This window comes from Humulus lupulus, chromosome 8 (assembly GCF_963169125.1).
Source record: "Humulus lupulus chromosome 8, drHumLupu1.1, whole genome shotgun sequence".
Taxonomy (NCBI): Eukaryota; Viridiplantae; Streptophyta; class Magnoliopsida; order Rosales; family Cannabaceae; genus Humulus; species Humulus lupulus.
In genome coordinates, this window is record NC_084800.1 from 34,983,635 (window position 1) to 35,004,010 (window position 20,376).

General features: G+C 37.1%; 1 protein-coding gene across 1 annotated transcript; it reads right to left on the minus strand.

Annotated features, from left to right (window-relative positions):
- Positions 1–12,868: 12,868 nt before the first annotated feature.
- On the minus strand, positions 12,869–19,563 carry LOC133796759 (CAAX prenyl protease 1 homolog). The gene is made up of 14 exons (XM_062234406.1): positions 19,375–19,563; positions 18,405–18,552; positions 18,208–18,292; positions 18,035–18,130; positions 17,615–17,680; positions 17,358–17,456; positions 17,023–17,136; positions 16,806–16,916; positions 16,164–16,226; positions 15,633–15,725; positions 14,930–15,043; positions 13,783–13,854; positions 13,627–13,692; positions 12,869–13,360 (listed from the first exon to the last, which is right to left on the minus strand). Exons 1-14 carry the CDS (start codon positions 19,403–19,405, stop codon positions 13,244–13,246), a joined length of 1,275 nt encoding a protein of 424 aa, XP_062090390.1. The 5' UTR covers positions 19,406–19,563; the 3' UTR covers positions 12,869–13,243.
- Between the last annotated feature and the right edge of the window lie 813 nt (positions 19,564–20,376).

Here is a 20,376-nt window from a genome sequence, read left to right on the forward strand (position 1 = left end):
CTGTATAGGTATAAGGCATGCATGGTTTGATATTGAGGCATGTTGGTTGATATATGTGGACATGGATTGCATATTAAATGCTAGTGAACGCTGATTACCTGTTTGAGACACTGACTAGTCAGGGACCGACTCTAAATTCGATGATCACGCATTGAATGGCTCTATGGCATTAATGCGGGACCGACCCTAAGGTCAAAGAACTTATAAGCGCTTGCCTGGTCTACGACCAGATGACTATAGCCAAGGTGTATGACCCCGGTGACCGTTTGTCACATGGCTAGGGGACGTTGTCCATAGCTTCAACTCTAGAGTCGAGAGGAAGGTTATGTTGGTGACCAATCACCATGCACCTGTCCTGAGCAAACTTATGAAAGAATCACTTACCCGTTAAGGCCTGGTGACCCTATCGTCACATGGCTAGAGGGAGCGATGCTCATTATTGTGACTTTTGTCTATTGTCACCTATTCGCCTGGACTGATAGTCCCGAATGGTTATTATGATCGTTGTTGATATTATATCATGTCTTATTGTGTTTTCTTGCTGGGCCTTGGCTCATGGGTGCTATTTTGTAACGCCCCAAACTCCAGGGACCGTTACGGTGTGCCTTGTAAACAGTGCTAAACTCGCTAACCGAGTCATTTGGCCAAAATCGTGAACTAAGTATGATTAGCGGTTTAGGGATTAAACATTTTGGTTAAGATGTAACGTTTCACTAGAACGTTTAATATATACATTGGGATCCCGAAAATATAAATTTCAGAGTTTATTACAGAAAATATTTACAACAGGCCGTTCTAAGCGGCAAAACAGGGTTCAACCCTAGTTCCACTTTAAACCTCGGCCGTGGCGGTCGAGCAGCTGCATATGTACACGTCATCACCTAAGCTCTCCAACTCAAGGATGGTCCAGCTTCCTCTTGCCTTTACCTGCACCACATAGCACCCGTGAGTCGAAGCCCAGCAAGAAAACATAACACTACACATAAGCATTATCAAATGATTATCATTATAATCACACGGAGCATAAAGCTTCCAAACCAACGAGTGAACATCACATGATTCAAGAGGGAGAGTGGCTGTTAAGTAAGCCACTAGCCTCCAAGCTCTCTTTTCTAGCGGGAGAGTGGCTGTTAAGTAAGCCACTAGCCTCCAAGCTCTCTTTTATAGCGGGAGAGTGGCTGTTAAGTGAGCCACTAGCCTCCAAGCTCTGGTTTCTAGCAAGAGAGTGGCTGATAGGTAAGCCACTAGCCTTCAAGCTCTGTTTGTTCATCGACCCTCAGGGTCGGTCAGGCATTAATACTCCTTGAGTCATTCAATGCTAGTAGTCGATTAGATCTAATCTCTGTTGGCTTGCGTGATTCACGCTAAGGCCGTTCTGACAAATAAATCAGCGCTACCTGACCTGTGTCCAGTATCACTGCCGAACCTGACAAGTAAGTCACAGCTTCACAGCTGATACTAACACTTTTGTCGATTCTGACTGAAGGGTCAGTGCATACACAAGTAAGCAATGCTTTCAACATATATCATATGTCAGTTATCCAAGAATAGGGCATTCAACTACTAAACAGTTGCTAGCATAATCGTGATCATGCACAAACTCAGAGTATAACCATACTTTCATGGCTGAGTTTCCTTACCTCAAGCTTGGTTTTCAACCCCCTTCAATGGCTGAGTCAAGTCCCTAAGCCCAAACCTTGGTTTCCTAGCTTGTTCCCTCAAGTTGGCTCTCAAAATTCCAAAGGGAGAAGGAAGAGAAATGGTACACGGTGAGGGAGAGAGATAAGGATAAAGATGCTCTATTTTTTTTCTTTAAACGACTCCACAACCTTCTAAAACTCAAAAGCTGAAACCAATCCTTAAGGTCAAAAGACCAAAATGCCCCTAGGCCAATTTAAAAGCTTCTAAACATTCCCAAGGGTAAATCCGTCATTTCCAACCTATACCGTTAATCATAATTAACGCTCTCCAATACCCGCTAATCTCAACATTCTCAAATACCAATAAATCACATCCCATTACCCTTTAATTCCCGGTAATGCTCTAATCATTAAATTCACCCCGAGCCTCGAACTTAAACCCGTTATGACTAGACCGAACACTTACTTTCCCATGATCGTCTCACGTCGAAAGGCTCGAACCAATCCACATATAATGTGGTAAAATTATAATTCACCCATATGCATAAAATTACACAATCACGCCCCCAGCGGCCAAATTACCAAAATGCTCTTGCATATAAAATATGAGCCCATATGCATGCATTCACCATCATATAATAATATAATTCACATAAACATACATATACTCATTAAATATCATAATAAATCAATTATGGCCCTCCCGACCTCCTAATCAAGGTCCTAGACCTTATTAGGGAATTTGGGGCATTACATATGTGGTGCAGGTAAAGGAAAAAAGAAGCTTAACCAACCCTGAGTGGAGAGCTTGGGCGATGTTGTGTACATACAGGGCCGCTTGACTGCCACGGTCAAGGTGTTCTCAGAGGGACTAGGGGTTTACCCTGTTTTTGCCGCTTAGGCCGGCGGGGATTGTAAATTTGAAACTGTAGCGACTCTTTTGTATTGTGGATGTCTCATAAACATTTTAAAAGGCTCATGAGCAGTTTATTTACGTAATGAAATGTACCCTTTCCTTTTTACTGATTTTTCACCTTAACCTGATAATAGCACTTAGATCACGTTTTAACCAAAGGACTCGAGTAGCGAGTCAAATTTCTGGTTCACTGTTCACCGTAACTGTTATGGGGTAACCAGGGCATTACAATCCCCCTCTGTCCTCTGATATATGACATCGAAGAAGTCTCGCTCATTTGGTTGAGGCCTTAGGATAGAAATGCATGACAACTGTAATGGAAACAAAACAATCAAATTAGAAACGACATAAGTTGATTAGTATAATTCAAAAGTTCTTGAATTATTTAAATTTAATATAACTTACATGTCTCCTCGCAAGTACATCCTTCAAATGCAAATGCTTCGGCTGGCCTATGCTCTCCCACTGTAGAATCCTAGGGAACTTGAATCCACAGGGCTTGGCGTGTTCCTTCTGTAAATCAAGAATCGTCTCGTATGCCCAATATTGCAAGGCTGGTGGATACCCCTTGCAAGTGTACTTTGCCTCCACCTTAACACCCTTAGAAGACTTCACCTCAGTGATCTTCTTCACCTTCTTACCTGGTATTGTAGCACCAATCGATTTCATATCTCTATTGAATTTTTTCACAATTGTATCGAATGAAAGGGATCCCCACGGATACTTCACAAAATAATCTAAATCCTCGACCATCAACAATGAATCTCGCCAAATAGCATTTTCGTTCTTAGCGCCCAATAATATCCCCTCCACAAAGTAAACTAAATCGAGCTTGTACAAATCATCAGGTACATCGCACATACTAAAAGCTCGTTCCAACATACTGAACCGAATGTCTTTCTCGGGCTCCACACTAAAATATGTAGAGGAAGTAATGTGAGGTTGAATGTCAACGGCAAATGGTGGACAGGAGTAGCTCAGGCCGGTGATAATGGCAAACTCGTGCACCCCAAACTTATATAGGGCCCATCAAGAAGTGCATCTCATCGCCACGCGGAGACTTGACCTTCCGCAAAAGCAATGTGTGCACCAATTCCCCAGAGAACAAAAAGGCTGGGTGTAACGCCCTGGCTACCCCAGAACAGTTACGGTGAACGATGGACCGGAAATTTGACTCATTGCCTGAGTCCTTTGGTCAAAAACGTGCTCTAAGTGTAATTAACGGGTTAAGGCATAAAACCAATAAAAAGGAAATGGAGATTTTTATTACAAACTGCTCTGCAGAGCTAAACAAAACATTTACAAGTGGTTCTCAGTACAAAATGGTCATTACAGTTTTAAATTTACAACCCCGCCGACCTAAGCGGCAAAAATAGGGTAAACCCCCTAGTTCCTCTGAGAACACCCTGACCGTGGCAGTCAAGCGGCTGCATATGTACACACCATCACATCAGCTCTCCACTCAAGGCTAGGTGAGCTTTTCTTTTCCTTTACCTGCACCACATAGCACCCATGAGCCAAGGCCCAGCAAGAAAACATAACACTTTACATAAACATTATCAAATGATTATCGTTATAATCACACTGAACATAAATCTTTCAACAAGAAAATGAATCATCACATGATTTTAGCGGGAGAGTGGCTGCTGAGTAAGCCACTAGCCTCCAAGCTCTGTTTGTTCATCGACCCTCAGGGTCGGTCAGGCATTAATGCTCCTTGAATCATTCAATGCTAATAATCGATTAGATCCAATCTTACTGACTTGCGTGACACACGCCAAAGCCGTCCTGACTAATAAGTCAGCTCATCGTGACCAATGCCCAATACCACTGCCGAACTTGACTAATAAGTCACAGCTTCACAGTGATACTAGCACTCTTGTCAAACCTGACTAATAAGTCAGTGCCATGCACAAATGAGCAACATATGCTAAGCATTCCATATATAATCCATGTCCATATTCTCACATTCAACATGCCTCAGGAATATCCACGCATGTCACACTTGGGGTGCAGTTTTCTTACCTCTGGTCCGAGCAAGAACAAATAAAAGAATGACCCTGAGAACGATCAACCTTTTGGTCCTTTAGCGGTTACCTGGTCATAACCAAATCATGGGATTCCATCAATAAAATGAATAATAAAAGGTTCCCAAACCAAAACCTAACCTCCGGGACCCCAAACACTACTCAACGGGGTAGTAGGTTCAATCCCGAGGCCTTAGGCTTGCATCCCCGAGCCAAAACACTCTCTTTGGCCAAAAATCCCCTAAGGGCCGCGGCCCTCCTTGGCCATGCCGCGGCCCGCCCCTTAAACAGAGGCGGCCAAACCCAGCAGCTCCCAAGGGCCGCGGCACACCCTGGCCATGCCGCGGCGCAACGCCCATTTCAGCCAAAACCCCTGTTTTCTTCCTCTACGATTTCACTTAGAACCAACCCTTCAAACCCAACCTAGACACCACCCAAACCTCTCTCAAACACCGATTAACACCACTAAACAACACTCAAAACTCTCCCTCATCATAACCCAAGGAAAACACCTCAAGAACTCCCTTTAATTCCAATTTTCCACACCTAACTCAAGAGCTGAAAACCAAAATTGAAAACAGAGCAAAACCAGTAGGAATAAGGATCAAAGCTTACCTTAAACTTAGTATAGAACCCTCTCCAATGGCTGAACCAAAACCACAACCTTAGCCCCTTGATTTCCTGGCTTAGCTCCACACTTAAGCTCAAAATTCCAAAGAAGAGAACTATGGAGAAGATTGTACGGGAAGGAGAAGATGAATCAAACTTTGTTTTCCCAGCCATTCATACATCATATATATCCTAACACAAATGACCATTATACCCCTAGGTATAATAAAGCTCCTAAAGTCAACTCAAGGGCATTTTTGACATTTTCCACCTACACCGTTAATGATAATTAACGCTTCCCAATTCCCGCTAATCTCAAAATTCTCAAACACCAATATTTCACATCCCGTTACCCTTTAATGCCCGGTAACACTCTAATCATTAAAACACCCCGAGACTCACCCCGAGCCTCGAGCTTAAGCCTGTTATGACCAAACCGACATTTAACATTTCCTTGATCGTCTCATGCCAAATGGCTCGAACAAACCCACATCATAATGTGGTCTCAAATTATATCACCAACATGTGAATAAATAATCAATTTACCCTCAACGGGCCAAATTACCATCACATCCCTGTATAAAGAAATATGGACTCACATGCATGCATTTCACATCATATCATAATATAATCAATACATACATGCCTTTTATCAATTAATAACATATTTAAGCAAGTACGGCCCTCCCGGCCTACTGTTCATGCCGCTAAATACATCGGAGAATTCGGGGCATTACACTGGGGCTGTGAAGAATGGTCCAAAAATAGACTCATTCACCCTCCCCAACAATCCATGCTCCTCAAATCTTTTCTTTAATTTTGTTAACCTCACGGAACCCCTATAGGTCATACGACCGACATAATGATCCTCTATAGGGATCTCAAGTGGTGAGATACGTTTGGGTGGCATCTGCAAAATATCCAAAAAAAAAAAGAAAATGAGTTGAATTCACAAAAAATACTCAATCTGTTGTTGTCATCGAAATACTATCGATATACCATCGAAATAGCATCGATGGTGCATGGAATAAACATATAAAGTCATCGACATAGCATCGAATAACCATCGATGCATCACCATAAAATTAATGTGCTCGAACAACCGTCGATATACCATCGAAACAACATCGAATAAACATATAAAGCCATTGACATCGCATCGACATAGCATCGAATAACCATCGATGCATCACCATCAAATCAATGTGCTCAAACAACCATCGATATACCATCGAAATAGCATCGATGGAGCATCGAATAAACATATAAAGCCATCAACATCGTATCGACATAGCATCGAATAACCATCGATGCATCACTATCAAATTAACGTGCTTGAACAACCATCGATATACCATCGAAATCGTATCGATGGAGCATCGAATAAATATATAAAGCCATCGACATCGCATCGAATACCTATCGATGCATCACCATCAAATTAATGTGCTCGAACAACCATCAATATACCATTGAAATAACATCGATGGAGCATCGAATAAACATATAAAAACCATTGAAATCGCACCGACATAGCATCGATATACCATCGATTGCGCATCGATGGACTATCGCCTTCATTTACTGGTCCATCGAAATATTATCGATGGAGCATCAATTGCGCATCGATGAACAACTTTTCAATATTTTAAAAATCTGCACATGCACTATATGTCATCGAATTACCATCGATGAAGCATTGAAATGACATCGATGTGGAATCGAATGAACATCGACCCACAAATTTTTTGCAGAATTTAAACATAATCTTCCAAAATGATGCACATAGAATCAAACCCATTTTAAGCTACATTTTTGCAAAATAAAGATTAACAATCAAACCCATTTCATTGATTTGTACATTACGATTCAATTTTTTTTTTTAAAAAAAACCACATGACAACTGTCTTACCTTACCGTGGCCGGTGATGGAGAAGAAGGTGGCAACGGTGGCAGTCTTAGCTACATCACAGTAATACCTCTCATTAAACAGCTGCCTAAATTCTTTCCAGTCCATCACAGCTGTATCTCGTGTCTGGGATACTACCTCCCACCATGTCCGGGCATCATCCCGCAGCACACATGTAGCACAGATCACTCTATCGTGACCCACTAGTCCCATACCATCAAGAATGGAGCTGATCATACCCATCCATTGCTCAGCTCTGAATGGATCTAGGTCTCCCTCAAAAATTGGAGGATAAAACTTCAGGAATCTTCCACAGAGAAATTCCCATCTATTCTCAACCCTAGGTTGAGCTGAAATTGATGCCACCTCTGACATAGCAAAGGAAGAGGTACTCCCCGACAGACTCCGCTGTTGCTTCAAATACCCAATCTCTTCTTCCTGCCTCTGCAATCTTAATTGCAAATCTGTAAGCGTCCGCTGAACATTCAAAGATGCAGACGAAGAACTGATACCCTGGCTGTAACTTCCAGCCCCTGTATAACTATCACCAGGCCTCATAATCTGCCTTGAACAAACCTGCTGATTCAATCTGCAGTCAATAACTTGACCTATTAGTCACAATAACCATATCAAGGGCTTTCTCCCACGGAATAATCCTTACCACACCATAATCATAAACCACTTGTAGTGCTACAACATGCCATGGCATTCATACATTATTCATAATCCCTGCTCTTCCAACACTCAAACCATGCTTCTGACCCCAGCATGCAAATAACACAATTATATATATATATTCACAGAGCAGGTAACCATATGATCACAGTCATATATATATATTCATGGAGCATATAATCACATAGTCAAGAGCCAGGCTCTATCAGAATCTCATGCTCCCTAATACAATATGCAGGTAAAGCATTCACATTTTATTCAAACAACTATACACATAGCTACAGAAATAGTTACCATTCCTTGAGTGAAGCTATCTTCAGTGATGAGTGTACATGCCCAGCTTGTCTTCAGGAACCATAAACCTTGGCTTGCTCTGATACCAAGTTGTAACGCCCCAAACTCCAGGGACCGTTACAGTGTGCCTTGTAAACAGTGCTAAACTCGCTAATCGAGTCATTTGGCCAAAATCGTGAACTAAGTGTAATTAGCGGTTTAGGGATTAAAAACTTTGGTTAGGATGTAACGTTTCACTAGAACGTTTAATTTAAACTTTGGGATCCCGAAAATATAATTTCAGAGTTTATTACAGAAAATATTTACAACAGGCCGTTCTAAGCGGCAAAACAGGGTTCAACCCTAGTTCCACTTTAAACCTCGGCCGTGGCGGACGAGCAGCTGCATATGTACATGTCATCACCTAAGCTCTCCAACTCAAGGATGGTCCAACTTCCTCTTGCCTTTACCTGCACCACGTAGTACCCGTGAGCCGAAGCCCAGCAAGAAAACATAATATATCATGATATAATATCAACAATAACCAAAATAACCAATCAGAACCAACAGTCCATACAGATGGGTGACAATAGCCAAAAGTCACAATAATGAACATCGCTCCTTCTAGCCATGTGACGATAGGGTCACCAGGGCTCAACTGATAAGGGATTCTTTCATATGCTTGGTTAGGACAGGTGCAAGGTAATTAGTCACCAACATAACCTTCCTCACGACCCTAGAGTCGAAACTATGGACAACGTCCCTTAGCCATGTGACAAACAGTCACCGGGGTCATATACCTTGGCTATAGTCATCTGGTCGTAGACCAGGCAAGCGCTTATAAGTTCTTCGACCTTAGGGTCGGTCCCGCATTAACGCCATGGAGCTATTCAATGCGTGATCATCGACCTTAGGGTCGGTCTGGCATTAGTGCCTTAGAACCACTCAATTCACGATTCTCGACTTTAGAGTCGGTCCAGCATTAATGCCATGGAGCCATTCAATGCTTGATTCATCGACCTTAGGGTCGGTCTAGCATTAATTCCATAGAGCCATTCAATGCGTGATTCTCGACTTTAGAGTCGGTCCCTGACTAGTCATTGTCATTCACAAATAAGTCATGCCGCCAATCATATATCACATGTTCCATATCCATAAACAAGGTATTCAGCATGCTTATTAAACAGGTACTAGTACAATTAGGACCATGCATAAACACATAGGCTCAAGCTCTGGACGATATCATACTCAGTATACAAAGCATGTCCTAATCACATGTTTCTCATGCATCATATGCAATATCCAGCCATCCAACATGCACCAATAACAGCCATGCATGTCACGTTTAATAGTCAACCAACATGCATCAAGAATAGCCATGCATGTCATATATAATAATCAACTAACATGCATCATAATAACCATGCATGTCACATATACACAGGGTGCAGTTTTCTTACTTCCGGTTCGAGTAGAGGTTAAAACAAGAACAACCCTTGAGAACGATCGATCCTTAATCCTTTAGCGATCACCTAGTCATAAACAAAACAATCTCCAATTAATGAAAATTACCAAAGATAGGGTCTTAACCTAAACCCCACTCTCGGGACCTCAAAACATGCCCATACGGTGAGTAGATTCGATCCCGGGCCTTAAGGATTGAAACCCCAAGCCAAAAGCCCTTAAAAACACCCAAAACAGGGTTAAGAGGAAACAGGGGAGCGCTACAGCGCTGCCCTTCTAGCGCCCCAGCGCTCAAGGCAGAAACACAAACCGCCCAACCTCCCTGCAGGTAGCGCTATAGCGCCCTACACTGGGCGCTGTAGCGCTACCTTCAGCCAGCCAAATCCCAGTTTTTCCTTCCTTCGATTTTACCATTTCTAACCCAAACCAAAAGCTTCCAAACGTCAAATTAACTCCCAAATGAACCCAAATACCATCTCCACATGTCCTAAGGACCACAACCCCAAGAACCCTAGCCAAAACTCCAACCAATTCCCAAGTTTCCAACCCAAAAACCAGCTGAAACTTAACTTATAAAACAGAGTAAAACTAAGAGTTCTAGTGGCTAGAAACTCACCTTAATCTTGGCAACACACCCTCTTCAATGGTGGAGCACAACCCTAGCTTGGCTAAGCTTGGTTCCTTGGCTCGATTCCTCAAACTGAGCTCGAAAATCCAAAGAGAAAAGAGTAAGAAAATCTATCGGGAGAGAAGAAGGAGAGACTCTGTTTTCCCCCTGTATTTCCACAGCCTTCCAACACTTAAAAGCTGATATAAATCCTTAGGGTCAAAAGACCATAATGCCCCTAAGCCAAATAAACCCCTTTAAAAGCTTCCAAGGGTAAAATCGTCATTTCCCGCCTATCTCGTTAATTATAATTAACGCTCTCCAATTCCCACTATTCCCGATATTCTCAAACACCAATAAGCCATATCCCATTACCCTTTAATTCCCGGTAATGCTCTAATCATTAAATTCACCCCGAGACTCACCCAGAGCCCCGAACTTAAACCCGTTATGACTAGACCGAACACTTACATCTCATGTCGATAGCTCGAACCAATCCACCTTATAGTGTGGCTATATTAATTAATCACAATCATGCACCCAAAATATACAATTACGCCCACAGTGGCCAAATTACCAAGATACCCTCACAATAATAAATTCTCCCATATGCATGCATCCACCATCATATAATAATATAATTCACGTAAACATGCATATAATCATTAAATACTATAACAAATCAATTATGGCCCTCCCGGCCTCCTAATCAAGGTCCTAAACCTTATTAGGAAATTTTGGGCATTACAGTCTGCTCGGTTGAGAGAAAATAATGAGAGAGAAATGAGAGTTTGGCTGGGAAGAGAGAATGTGAAGGGTCTGCTCGGTTAATGGTATGGGTGTTTTTGTCCAAAAATTTAAAAATGGCATATGTTTGGGAGAGTATGTTATGTTGGTATTTAAAAAAAAATAAGTATGTTATTGAATATACAGTGTAAATTTTTCCTTTTATTATTAATATTAAATAACTCATATATATTTTATATAAATATACAATGTTTCTTTTTTAAAAGAACACACAATGTAATAAATTTTTCTTGTGTGCTCGTAAGTTTTTTTTTTTTAGATTTATAGTTTTTAATTAATAAAACCAAATAACATAAGTTAACACATACAATAGCAAATTTTAATAGATTACACCTTAAGCATTAAAATTTGTATTACTTCTTAAAATAAATTTGTATTGAAATTTGTCATTTTATAAGTAAATGACTGAACCAACACTTAAGTCAATGAAGTAGTTATGACATTTGAGAACGTAATAGTCAATTAACATAATTAGTTGTGATTTCGAGGAATTAATCCCACACAATTGTACTTAATTTATGAGAAAATAATAATTTTTTTAGAGTAAAATATATAAAAAAAAGTGAGAAAAATTTATTTTAAAAAATCTAATTTTAATACTTGAGCTATAATTTTTTTAGGGTAAAATATATGAAAAAAAGAGAGAGAAAATTATTATTTTATTTTAAGAAATCTAATTTTAATACTTGAGCTGTAATCTATTAAAATTTGATATTGTATAAGTTAACTTATGATGCATTACATTGTGTGTGTTTTTTAAAAGATTGTATATACATGAGTTCCTTAATATTAATAAAAATATGGGCTTTGTTTTGTTATATAATTTATTTTAATGTTTAAGGTATAATATATTAAAATGTGCTATTGTATGTGTTAATTTATGTTATTTGGTTTTATTAATTAAAAACTATAAATCTAAAAAAAAAAAAAAAAACTCATAGGCACACAAGAAAAAAATTGTGTGTTCTTTTAAAAAAAATTGTATATTTATATAAAATATATGAGTTATTTAATATTAATAATAAAATGGTATTTGTTTTATTGTAGTGCTCCCCACATGTCATCTATAGAGATGATGTCTATCCAAATGGTTGATATAATGTCTGTAATTACACACACTAGTAGTTTTTTGTCACACATGTTTATGTGAATATTTAATCCAAAGATTTTAATTTAATTTAGTTTAAAGTTTAATTTAGTTTAGAAATATTGATTTCAGTTTCTTTAAGAATTATATTTGGATTTTCTTGATTTTTTATATATAAGATTTTATATAACTTAATAAATTTAAAAATAGTTTTTATAAATTTTTATTTTTAAAATTATTTTTTCTAATTTAAAATAAATTAATTAATAAAAAATTAATTTTAAATATTTTTTAAATTACCAGCAAACCATTACTATTTTGAACAATTTTGAACAGAATAAGTAAAAATCTATAAATACTATAGTGTGATATTTTTGACAAACAAAAAGATTCGGATAGCAAAAATGTACAAGTGTTATATTCACTCTTAAAAAACAGTGTCATCGTATAATGTTTGAGTGAACGATACAAGTGCATGTATCATTATTATTCAGTAGAATACTTCAGGGTTATATAACTTTTAAACATTTCAAAATGACTCATTAAATGCTGTCATAAAATTTGTAACAGATAGTTACATTGCTTGCAAGTGTTTTTTGGGGGGCCACAAATCTTATGTCCATTTTACTAAAATATAAAAAATCCACAACAAAGGCTCCTGCTTGGGGCCCACACAAGGCCCGACCCACTCTTTCATAAGCTCTGGCAGTGTCTTAGAGTGGTGAGTGGTGACCATCGACCAACCACAATTTTCAGTAAATTTATTACTTAATGTGCTCCCTAATTGATTTCATGTCAATATGTACATTATTGCAAGGCACAACTTGGGGTGAAAAGAAAACTACTACTACGCATAGGTGAAAATACTTCCAACTTTCCAAAGTACATTATAGCATTTAGATTATATAAAATTCTCCACAAAAAGAAACTACCATACATATAGCTGAAAGCTATCAGAACAAGGATAACTATGCTCAAAGTCACTCAGAATGTTAGTTCATTCATGCATACATGACAATTTATAATTATGACTAAACAACTTCTCCTCCCCTATTTCTTTTTCTCTCACTTGTTTTGCTCATTTTCTCGGTGCTTGGTTCACTTTTAACCAGTGTGTTGTTATAGTAATGATACTTGAAAGATGTGTGAGCCCCATAAGATAAAGCTAGTGATTTCGAAGGGTTCAGAATAACCAAGCTGTTTCTGCCGTTATCCAAAGGTTACCCACATTAGTTTGACTTCTTATCTGGTTCGTCAAGAGCAGCCAACCTTTCAACAAGTGGGGGATGAGAATAGTGATAAGCTGAGTACCAAGGATCGGTATTCATGGCTGACAGATTCTCTTCCTGTAAAACCAAGACATCTATTTAGTGTTGCAATTACTTTCCCACGATACACCCACAACCTTTTATATACAACGACAAAGTAAATAAATAAAATGTTTGGATTTAAATAATGTAACAGGATTTAAATACAAGCAGGTAGCAAAGCTCACTTTTGGGACATCAACACTTCCTAAACTATTTGAACCAATAACTTACCTAGTGTAAAGCCAGAATCTACTAATGGAAATTTAAAATATATTTGTTAATGATAGATCCAACAATAATACCTGTAGTTTGACAAGAGCAGCCCGAAGTGAGGAAGTGTATTCAAGCTTCTTAGCAAAGGCATCAGCCTGCAAACAATGGTAGTAGACAATATCATTAAAAAGAAGAAGAGAGAAAAAAAAGCACACTGACATTGTAGTCTTCTCACAAGAACTCACCTGAAATTCAAAAGATCGGCTGACAAGGTTAAGACCAAAACTAACTAGGTGCTGGAGAGGGATTACAGTGTGCTGCCAGAAACAAAGCAAGAAAAGATAAGTTGGCATAACTTTTTTATATCTAAATAAAGGAAATTGAAATTGCAATTTCGTTAACTTAAAGATCAACGATTGTGTTGAAGGGGGGAAGAAGTTTCAAGAATAAGTAGCTCAGCGTGTGGCAATAGCTTTTTACTTCATTATATATAGCTGGAAATGAATTAAGCAAGGGCAACACATCATGTGCTAGTGAATATGAAAAATTTCTATGATATCAAACTAATGCACTTCTATTTCTAATGCTAATGCACAATGAGGAATTCCAAGACAAATATGCCCACACCATATGCAGAACCTTTAATAAACCCACAGATATTTCACCATTTTCCTTCAACAAGGTAATTGGATTAACCCCATAATAAGCCCCCAATACATAACACTTATTCTTGAAGAAATAAAGCAAATAAAGTAGAGGGTAATTCTATAATTCTAGGTTATTATTATGTTATGTTACTTAATAGCTGATTCTAATCTCTCTCTATATATAGTGCCTCTTGGGTAGGAATGCCCGGAATTGGGATCCTTTGGGATTGGGTTTTGGGAGAGCCGAAGGTCTCTCGAATCATCTTCACTCTTGTATTCTAATTCTCTTTATCAATAATATTGTATTCAGCTCTATGGGTTTATCTCTTTCTATCTTCTCCACTTAATCAATTTCTGTCTCTTAATGTCTACAAGAATCTGTTCTTAATTTCCTAGGGAGATTTTGGGTCTAATCACCCCACCATCTCCTTGTTCATACTTTTGAGTTCAGCGATGGCATAAATTTAATATGGAATGGCAATGGCATATCAATAAAAGGTAGATAAACAAAACATCTTCTCTGCTAAGGCATTAAAAATTGCATAGTAAGATCTATTCTCACACAAGTACATAAAAACTACACCAAAGTAGTACAGTATATATGCATACCATAAATTAACAGTAAAAGACAAGAAATCTAAAAATCAATGAGTTACTCATATAAGTCATAATCCTTCAAGGCAGGAAATTTTTTTTCCTTGCTTCATTCACAGACTACAGTAGCTACTCTTTTATACGCAAGTACCTGAAATATTATAAGTCCAATAAGTACTGGCTGTGTATCAAACCCGAAACTCCGGAACAGGTCACTTGAGTTCCTCACAAGTGTATATCCTCCAAATTGCAAAAGAGTAAGAATCTGCATCACAAGAATACAAATAAATGATAAACAAAGAGTACTTGGTAATACACTATTCATATAGGGTCTGTCATCAGTTCTGACAAACAAAAAAAGAAAAAGGAAAATGTGAATGCGAATGTAAATGTAAATGCCACTTTAAGAGTCAAAAGAACATTTTGAAACCCTGTAATTATATTAGCTAAATTAAAAGAAACTGTCATAATAAGGTCCTGGCGGTAAAAGTTGCATGTCAAGTCAACAAAAACAAAATCTAATTAATAGGCGAATTACACCTGCTCAATTTTTCTAGCTCATACTTTTAAATTCTTTCCCTACTTGCAAGTTTTAAGTACAACTCCAAGAACCCAGGTTACCCAACTACAAACTACATCCTCGTGTTTCCTCTTAAGACAACCATTTAAATCACAATACTGAACATTACATCATACATCCACAAATGGCTAAAAGTAAGTCGCAGCACAAAATTCTTACTCTAAAATTACATTTTAATAACAGATATGGTACAGATACACTATTATATTACCGCATAGAGAAGGCTGTATGTTTGTTAGAGATGTAAAATTTGCAAAAGAAAGTTGCACCATACCTGCACAGCTATAAACGAGTACATTGTGTGATTAAGTTTCCAATGCCCTAGTTCATGAGCAATAACAGCTACAATTTCTTTGTCGTCTTTGCACTACAAGAAGAAAAACATTGCCAGGTACCAATTGTCACTAATATGTAATGACAGCAGACGAGAAGACAAACTACAAAACAAGTTCATAAACATACATAAGAGTTGTAGTAACACTGGGAAATACAGAATAGTACAAGTAATTCATCCAAAATTAACAAGATACCCCCACGATGAAAATGTCTCAATTATTTGGTATAACATACAAGATTCCATATCACATGTTTATGACTAAATAAAGGTCAAATTAAAAACTGCCAAATTGTTAGGATATTTCATTGTTGGGAACAGTCTTCTGGATTTTATAGAAAACACATAGCACGAAAGAGAAAATTTACATAGCTCAAACATACACAACAAAAAATACCAGTAATGTAGTGGTCCTTCGTTAAATTAACAACCTCAGAACTTGAGAAACTAAAAAAAGCAATACATACTCACCTGTTGAATCAGTGTATCATAGAGAACAATTCTCTTGTTGTTAAAGAATCCGTACATATAGGCCTGCATCAAACATGAATCAGCAACAAAGAAACTATCAAAATCAAAGAAATTGGGTAATCCCAATCCAAATCTTACTGAAATTTTTTATTGGGCATCAGAAGAAAGCCATGAACTACAAAACAATATCATCCTAAATTAACATCACTATCTTACTAGCCAGCATTTGTCAGGGTAACAGCACCGTACTTAAAACATGAGAATTCACATATTTTGCATTCACCATTTTTGAGCTCCTCATTGCATTCAATAATAATTAACAAAAATTACCTTGTGTTCATTTTAGATGAAAATGATTAAAAAACAATAAACTTTGGGCCTGGTTGGGAGGGCTTCTCAAAGTTAAATTTTGGTTTTCAGCTTTTTAAAAGCTATTTTTAGGCTTGATTGGGTTTCCTCAAAATTTGAGCTTTTATTTTAAAAAAGCTCTTCCAGCTGAAGCCACAAGGAGTAGTTTTGTAAAAAAGTGCTTCTAAGAAGCTAAAACTTAAAAGCCATAAGCTAGGCCAACCAAGCCCTTTGTTCGGTGTATAAGTCATAGATATCAAAACCCAATAAAATGTAGAAAAAGCTAAAACTCACATTGCTATGACTTGACCTTGTGGAACCATCTACGACAAACAACTTCTTCAATGGAAAATTGAGAGATGCAGCAAGTTTTTCTATTTTTTCCCTGAGACCACCTTCTGGAAGCTATCATCATATAACATGACCGACAAAAATAAAAATCAAAACCAAATTAAAATTAAAATTGAAGCATGAATAAATTTAATGGATGACAATATTTCTGGATACTCACAGGAGTGAACTTGTTAAAAAGTGGGGCTATGAGAATTGGGTAGAGTGTCATCATCACAATTGACAGAATGAACATAAAGGCCCAGAGATATATGGCCAAGTATGGACCTCCTTTCTGCAATTACACATAGTAACATAAATTTTCACAATTTCAAGAGAGGAGGTGAAGCAACATAGACACCAGACAGCCAAGGGTACTCAAGCAAAATGCAAAATAGAGGACATTAGTAGTTTATAAACAATACGTGGCACTTACCTAGTCATCCTTTGTTCCTTTATGGTTATATCAATAATTTCAGCCTTGTTTCTTAGATAAATAAATTAAATGAACCTTACCTGAACTATAAAAATGATTGCAGACACAATAGGAGGACCCAGAATGACGGCAAGACAAATTCCTTTGATTAAGTCTCTAAAGAATAACCAAACTGTTTGCTGGGGAAAAAAATTAAAATATATGTGTGTGTGTTAGAAAGCAATGACAGTAAGATACACTACTAAAAGGAAACAAGAAAAAAAAAATCTGGAATAGTACAAAATCAGTAAAGTAAACCACATATAAAACGAAAGAAAATCAGAGCAGGAAACCAAACCTTATTAAAACCATGACGGGCCTCAATCACAAAAGTGGAATAAAGGGAAAATGGCAAATCAGTGATCTGCATATACATTCCAAAGAACAAACAGTCAGTACTTTCATAAACTCAGAAGTAGAGCCTAATGCATTATAAGACTTCAACTTCCACCATAAAAGTATCCTTAAGGAGATTAGAAATTAGATGAACATTTTATAAAATACACCAAGAAATCAGTATGCAATTCTGATTTTGGTTATTTTTACATTACATACAGCACTAATCGCCACAACACTCTATCAAGTACACTAACAATAGTAGCTTCCACGCATGCAATTCAGTCATCTGAAAGCTACTTATTTGACAGCATGAAGAACAAAATATACATATCAATGTGAGTGTATTCTTAGAGAGTGAAATGAAGAAATCAAGTCCCACCTGTGACCAAAACATAACACCAGCTAAAAATGCAAGAGTGTGCAGTATCTCATTCTCTGCATTCAGACCAGCTAACACCACAAAATCTCCTGATTTCTGCAGTTGAAAAGTAAGATCAAACATCGATAACACAACAGCAAAGGAAAGGGCTATACCAAAAGTCCATCACTAACCTTCCAAAACCAAGGCAATACCCCAAAGTACAAAATTGCAGAATCCATTAGGATGGTCACAAACTCATGGACAAAATGGAAGTGGCTGAAAGTGAATAAGATTCATCAGAGAAGACCAGTAATGTGAACATGCATATAAAGCCATATGACCATATACCACACTCACGCTGAGAATAAAAAACTACTGCACAACATACCTTTTATCAAGACTATAGGCTCGAGACTTTTCAAATTTCTCTTGGCTGATTAAGCCTTCCAAGGTTTTTGGAAGAACTGGCAGTTTTAGTGCTGCATGTTGCCGCAAATCCAAATATGATTCGAAGAAGTACATTAATATCATAAACCCTGAAAACAAATTAGGAGAAACAGGAAGAAAAAAAATGATGAGAAAAATAGGAAAGAAAGAACCAAAAACCACTAATTAGCATGGAAATAATTGCCATTTCAAAATAAGTGTAATACAAGACCTCATGGTAGCTGCCAAACTGTCCCAAAATTAAAACCATGAACAAGTACTTGTAATTTATACGTTCCTCCCAGAAAACTCCAATAAACATTATGAGAACCGAAATTCCTTACGCATTGTACTTCTTTATTACCATTTACTTGATACGACCATAAGGCTCATTAAAATACTAACGGAAATAGAAACAGGTTAATTCAACTGACAAAGAATACAACCCAGATCCCTAAAATTAAAACCTCACCAAAAAAAAGAGAGCTAAATGTTACTAGTCCGTCATTGCCTTGAGAATAATAAGAGACGCTAAAAAAATTATAAAGTTGATGTTCTTCCTCATTACCTAAGCAACCAATCGAAGATTTTCTGATGCGATGCCCATACGATCAACCCATAATATAAATTTAGGACTGTCAAAAGAAACCCTAACTTCTTCATATTACTAGGTGAGTATCTTAACCTAAAAGAAAGAAAAGCGCAAAGAAACACACTCGCAAACGAGGCCAACTAAGTTAGAAAAAGAAAACGAAAAAATCGCATAATCGAATAACTGAGAAGAGGAGGAAGAAGATGAAAACGTAGCTGGTACTCTCAAATGCCGCCGACAATCATTAAAAAAATGAAGATTTCATGAAAATTTTCATACACGCATGATATTATATATGCAGATTATATGAAAAAAGAGAAAGTAGAAGAAAAAGTAGTACCAACGACAGCTTCCATGTAAGGAATCGCCATGGCTGAACCCTAATGCGCAGAGTTGCAGAGCGAGAAAGAAATAACAAATGGATTTTGTTTTTCCGTTCTCTTGCAGAAATGCAAAGTTCGATATTTTGTTTCTCTTTCCTAAGTAATGTTTTCATTTTTATTTTTATTTTATAAATAAATTAAGTGATAATAGCGAAAGTTGCCCTGTTTTACCTAAATTATCGTCTTTCATTTTTAAAAATTGTACAATATACCCTAAAAACTCAATCTATGTCAATTTAGACCCGAGGCGAAAATTAATTAAAATTAAACTTATAAAAAATCAAGACGTTGTAAAAAATACCTCTCACCTAAATTTAGAATATGAAATTGTATAGTATTAAAGAATATAGTTATAAACGAATGAAGTGTATTTTGTTCATGAATTAAAAATCTCACAGAACATATTAAAATATTTATTTAATTTTGTATAAATTATTATTAGTATTACCCATAATCTAATTAGGTTAGGACGCTCAGTGGTCTTAAGACTCGACCTAATTTTGGGGAAATTTTATCTGTTGACTGAGTATTCAAACCCAGTACCGGACAAAAAGGGCAACATTTTAAGATATCTTGTTTGGTTTGTAAGTCACAAGAACCCAAAATGGAATTTAAGCCCTCATTCAGAATATAAATTCTTTCCTTTTACTTATATTTGAAGAGGCAAATTTGGTTAAGCAATCATATTGACTGGGAATAATAGGCCATTCAAATATTCTTTTTCATTATTATTATTAAGAAAAAATAGAAGTTAACGTAATTAACAAATTAAGAAAAAATCTATTAGGTGAACATAATTTAGAGTAAAAAGTATTGATAGATTAGGTTAAGATTGATTGAATAAGCAAAAGTAGAGTTTCATACAAACCAACTAGATTATTTAAGAGTGAAAATGATTGCCAACTTTTCTCTAAACAATGCTACAGATGTTGTTTTAAGCCAATCATTCACTTCTTGGT

Coding starts and splice junctions, on each gene's coding strand:
- LOC133796759 (XM_062234406.1), bottom strand. CDS start 19,405: ATGGCGATTCCTTACATGGAAGCTGTCGTTG. Junction 18,293..18,404: donor GCCTATAGTCTTGATAAAAG/GTATGTTGTGCA, acceptor ATTCACTTTCAG/CCACTTCCATTTTGTCCATG. Junction 16,227..16,805: donor CAAGGTCAAGTCATAGCAAT/GTGAGTTTTAGC, acceptor TGTTTGATGCAG/GCCTATATGTACGGATTCTT.